Source organism: Physeter macrocephalus, chromosome 4, assembly GCF_002837175.3.
Source record: "Physeter macrocephalus isolate SW-GA chromosome 4, ASM283717v5, whole genome shotgun sequence".
NCBI lineage: Eukaryota > Metazoa > Chordata > Mammalia > Artiodactyla > Physeteridae > Physeter > Physeter macrocephalus.
Window position 1 is genome coordinate 75,417,726 of NC_041217.1, and position 4,883 is coordinate 75,422,608.

Genomic DNA, 4,883 nt, shown 5'->3' on the forward strand with positions numbered 1-4,883 from the left:
CAGGGAACTAGATCACTCATGCCACAATTAAAGATCCTGTAGGCGGCAACGAAGATCCTGTGTGCTGCAGCTAAGACCTGGTGCAGCCAAATAAATAAATAAATAAGTATATTTTAAAAATTACAGTAAAATATACAAAACATAAAATTTACCATTTTAATCATTTAAGTATACAGTTCAGTGGCATTAAGTACATTCATGTTGTTGTGCAAGTATCACCACTATCCACCTCCAGAACTTTTTCATCTTCCCAAACTGAAACTCTGCTCTCATTAGACAATAATTTCCCATTCCCCTCCTCCCAACACCAGCCCTTGGCAACCACCATTCTACTCCCAGACTACTTTTGGACTCGGTTTCTCTTTGACCTAATACAAGAAAGTGTCCGTTGCTGACTAGTGGGATTGCTTCTATATATGCAGGCCTTCTTGTACATATGTGATTGAGTTTATTGTAAGAAAGGTAAGAGAAAATGGGGTGGGAGAAAGAAAAGAGATGGAGACAGCTGGATAAGGATTTTCACATGGGGCCTTCTATCCACAGGCCTCAGCAGCCCTGCCATGGATCCGCCCGATTCTTTCGCATCAAGAAGTTGATCTTGCGAGCCATTTCCATGTTGTAGATTCGCCGGCAGGTTTCATAGCTTTCCCTCTGTCGCCGGCGGCAAGGCTTCTCGTAGTATCGCCGTCGCTTTATGTCCTCAATGAGCCCATCCATGGTAAGGATTCTGTATAAAGACAGGCAATGAAGGTAGAGGCTTAGGCTCATTATTCTTTTCCAGTTTCACAATGATCAGAAGTTAATTGACCAAATAACTGGTGTGTGTAAAAATGGTGTGAAATGGTGACAATACAGCATTAACTGCCAACATGTAGAGGCCAGGCACCAAACAGTAATATGTGGGAAAATAAAAAGGCAATTAATTATATAGTCCTTGTTCTTGGGGAGTTTATAGTCCTGGTCATGTTCTCAACCTTTTTTTCCTTCTACCACAACACACCTGAGGGATATGGCACAGTCCCAAAAGAACAGTGGCTCCCTATGGCAGTGAGTCTCAACCAAGGGGCCATTTCAGAATTTTCAAATGGGGCAAGTCATTTGCAATAGGAAAAAAATAACTAGGGGTGATTCGTACGTGGTCCTTAGTGGAGAATGTAGTTCCACCCCTACTGTGTTTAAGAGCTGATGCAGCTGAAGTCTGTAAGTCTGAGAAATATCTGGGCCCACTTAATACAGGGAAAGAAGAGGCCCTTATCACACCAGTGATACAAATGGGAGCATTAAAATAACAGCCTCAACCATGATTTTTCCATGTACCAAATGCTCCAACCACACTACTTTACTGACTACTCCCTGAACACACATTAATACCAAGTCTTTACTCACGCTGCTTCCTCACCCTAGAATGCCATTCCCAACCCCTAGCTGCCAACCTTCTGAGATTTTCCACATATTTTTGATGCTAAATCCAGATGCCATCTCTCCACAAAAGCTTTCTCATCTTCTTAGAGAAAATAATTTATTTTGGGCTTCCCTGGGGGCGCAGTGGTTGAGAGTCCGCCTGCCAATGCAGGGTACACGGCTTCGTGCCCCGGTCCAGGAAGATCCCACATGCCACGGAGCGGCTAGGCCCGTGAGCCAAGACCACTGAGCCTGCGCGACCGGAGCCTGTGCACCGCAACGGGAGAGGCCACAACAGTGAGAGGCCCGCGTACCCCGCAAAAAAAAAAAAAAAAAAAAAAAAAATGTATTTCGTTGTATACCTATTTAGAGATTATTTCATTTTGCCATTCTGTTAGTTATTTATACAAATGTCTCCCTCACTAGACTAATAATCCCTGAAGACAGAAACCGTATTTTATTAATCTTAATTTAGTTCAATTTGTTTTTTTCCTGCTCACCTAATTCCTTACAACACAGTTTCTCTTGGATTCATAACACACTTAACTCAAACTAACCTCTTTGTTCTCACTGAGCCAAGAGGACACGGGGGTTTATTCTATAACCTACCTTATCCCTGGGCTCCTGAGAGCTCTGGCTCCAATCTGCAACTTGTCTCTCCCTCTCAACCCATCATCAGTTGGTCCTGAGGAGGTCTGTACCGTCCATCCTGGCACTGTTTACATGACCCCATTCCTGCCTACCCTTACCTTTCATTACATGTAAAAAGTAAGTCAAAAACACAGTCGGAGGTAGAGAAGTTAAGACATGGCTATTATAACTGGAAGGGGAACAGCAGAAGCAAATAAAAATAAGAGAAACTACCAGCTACTTCTGCTCAGTGGGAAACCCTATTTATTGCTGGTATGTTATACCAAAAGCCCAAGATAACAATAATAGATTGAACATGTACTTGAAAAGATTTGAGCTTTGGGTACATTACAAATGTGACTAGACATGGGAACCACTGTCCTTTGGGATCCTCTCCTAGGCTCCTGCTGATTTGTAAGATCAGTTTGTCTAGGTTTTAGTGGCAGGGAGATGGGAGGCAAGGGAATTGTTGCCAACTCCCAGAAGTGGGAGGAGTAGATAATTCAGGTTCTGTTGAAAACACAGTCATGCCCAGAAGTCATGTGGATCCAACACTAGAGTTGTACAATAGAAAAGCAGGGCACCAGGGGACTTCCCTGGTGGCACAGTGGTTAAGAATCTACCTGCCAATGCAGGGGACACAGGTTCAATCCTTGGTCCAGGAAGATCTCACATACCACGGAGCAACTAAGCCCCGTGTGCCACAACTTCTGAGCCTGCACTCTAGAACCCATGAGCCACAACTACTGAGCCCATGTGCCACAACTACTGAAGCCTGTGCTCTGTAGGACCCACGTGCCACAACTACTGAGCCCACATGCTGCAACTACTGAAACCCACGCACCTAGAGCCCATGCTCCACAACGAGAAGCCACCACCACGAGAAGCCACCGCAATGAGAAGTCCACACATCGCAATAAAGAGTAGCCCCAACTTGCCGCAACTAGAGAAAGCCTGCACGCGGCAACGAAGACCCAACGCAGCCAAAAAAAGTAGGGCACCAAAGAATCAGTATCTTGGCCCACAAAGGGGTCTCCCATTGCTGGCTTTCTTCCTAATTTAACTGTTGGTATCCCTCCAGATTCTGACTGTAAACCACCTCCTTTTGGTTCTACATGATTCCCTTAAACTTTACCATGGGCTTCAACCCTGTGCACAATGGAATCATTTCCTGAAGCGCCTTTAAAAAGTATTCATGCCTCCGTCCCATTCCTCAGAGATTCTGATTTAATTGGTCTACAGTGGGGTTATACACTGGGTATATTTTAAAACACCCCTCAGGTAATTCTAATGTAGAGCCACACTTGAGAATGGACCCAGACACTGGTTGACTCTTAAATCATTATCTCTAGCCCCAATCTTATCTTAGAACTAGACTGATGTTTCCAATTGCCTTAAACCCCACAAAAACCAAATTTATTATCTCCTCCTAAATTCATTCTTCCTCCTCTGTACTCTTTCTGCTAATGGCATCACCAGTTAGTCAAGCTAAAAATCTCACCATGTTCCTGGACTAGGCCTTCTCCTTTACTTCCTACACTCACATTTACAATATCCTACACATTATATAACCTGAAATAGTTCTTAGATCTTTTCCTTCTCTCCTTTCCCTATGGCTACAGCTCTAATTATGGTCCTTATACCTGTACTGAAATAATCATCTAACTGGTCATTTAATCAATAAGTATTTATGGAATCCCAACTCTGTACCAGACACTGTGTTAAATGCTGAGAATAGAAAACAAACTTAGGCATAGTTCCCTACCCTTGCAGTCTAGTAGAAAAGACAATTATGTAAGAATTACAATAGAATGTGATAGATGCAAAGATAAGGGAAGCACACAGGAGAGGTATACAATCTGGACTTGATAAGAAGGTGGTTATTAAAGCTTCCTAAAGGATACCTTATTTGAATTGTGAAGGGTAAACAGGTTGCCCTGGGCTTCCCTGGTGGCGCAGTGGTTGAGAGTCCGCCTGCCGATGCAGGGGACACGCGTTTGTGCCCCGGTCCAGGAAGATCCCACATGCCACGGAGCGGCTAGGCCCATGAGCCATGGCCGCTGAGCCTGCGCGTCCAGAGCCTGTGCTCCACAACGGGAGAGGCCACAGCAGTGAGAGGCCCGTGTACCGCAAAAAACAAAAAAAAAAACAGGTTGCCCTATTTCCACTCTCCTTCCCTACACCAATTATTGTCCTAAAACATAATCAGATTGTGGGACTTCCCTGTGGCGCAGTGGTTAAGAATCCGCCTGCCAATGCAGGGGACACAGGTTCAAGCCCTGGTCTGGGAAGATCCCACATGCTGTGGAGCAACTAAGCCTGTGCGCTACAACTACCGAGTCTGTGCTCTAGAGCCCGTGAGCCACAACTACTGAGCCCGCGTGCTTCAACTACTGAAGCCCGTGCGCCTAGAGCCTGTGCTCCGCAACAAGAGAAGCCACTGCAATAAGAAGGCTGCGCACCACAACGAAGAGCAGCCCCCGCTCGCCGCAACTAGAGAAAGCTTGCACGCAGCAACGAAGACCCAATGCAGCCAAAAATAAATAAATAAAATAAATTTATAAAAAATAAATCAGATTGTGTACTCTGATGTTAAAAAATCTTTCCCAATAAACAAAATAGTCGAAGCCAGTGGGTTCCCAAACTTGTTTGCACATTAGAATCACTTGGGGATCTTTTAAAAATTCCAATTAAGTCACAAGTGGGGAGGGACATGGGCAGGGTTTGTTAAATTCCCTAGGTAATTGCAATGTGCAGATAAATTTGGGAACCACCAGTCTAAGCTCAAAGTCCTAAACAATTGAGCTTCACCCTCTCTCTCTAGTTTTTTTTTTTTTTTTTTTTTTTTTTGT

The 4,883-nt window shown here is 44.4% G+C and overlaps 1 protein-coding gene across 2 annotated transcripts in view; it reads right to left on the reverse strand.

The window, feature by feature from the left end:
- Nucleotides 1-227: 227 nt before the first annotated feature.
- Nucleotides 228-4,883, reverse strand: part of MRPS21 (mitochondrial ribosomal protein S21) — an 18,877-nt gene continuing 14,221 nt past the window's right edge. The window contains exon 3 of one of the 2 annotated variants that reach the window (XM_007109702.3): nt 228-727. In XM_007109702.3, the coding sequence (XP_007109764.1) occupies nt 547-727 (181 nt within the window). In that variant the 3' untranslated portion in view covers nt 228-546. The remainder of the gene's footprint in view (nt 728-4,883) is intronic. The other variant, XM_024116227.3, reaches the window with a different exon arrangement.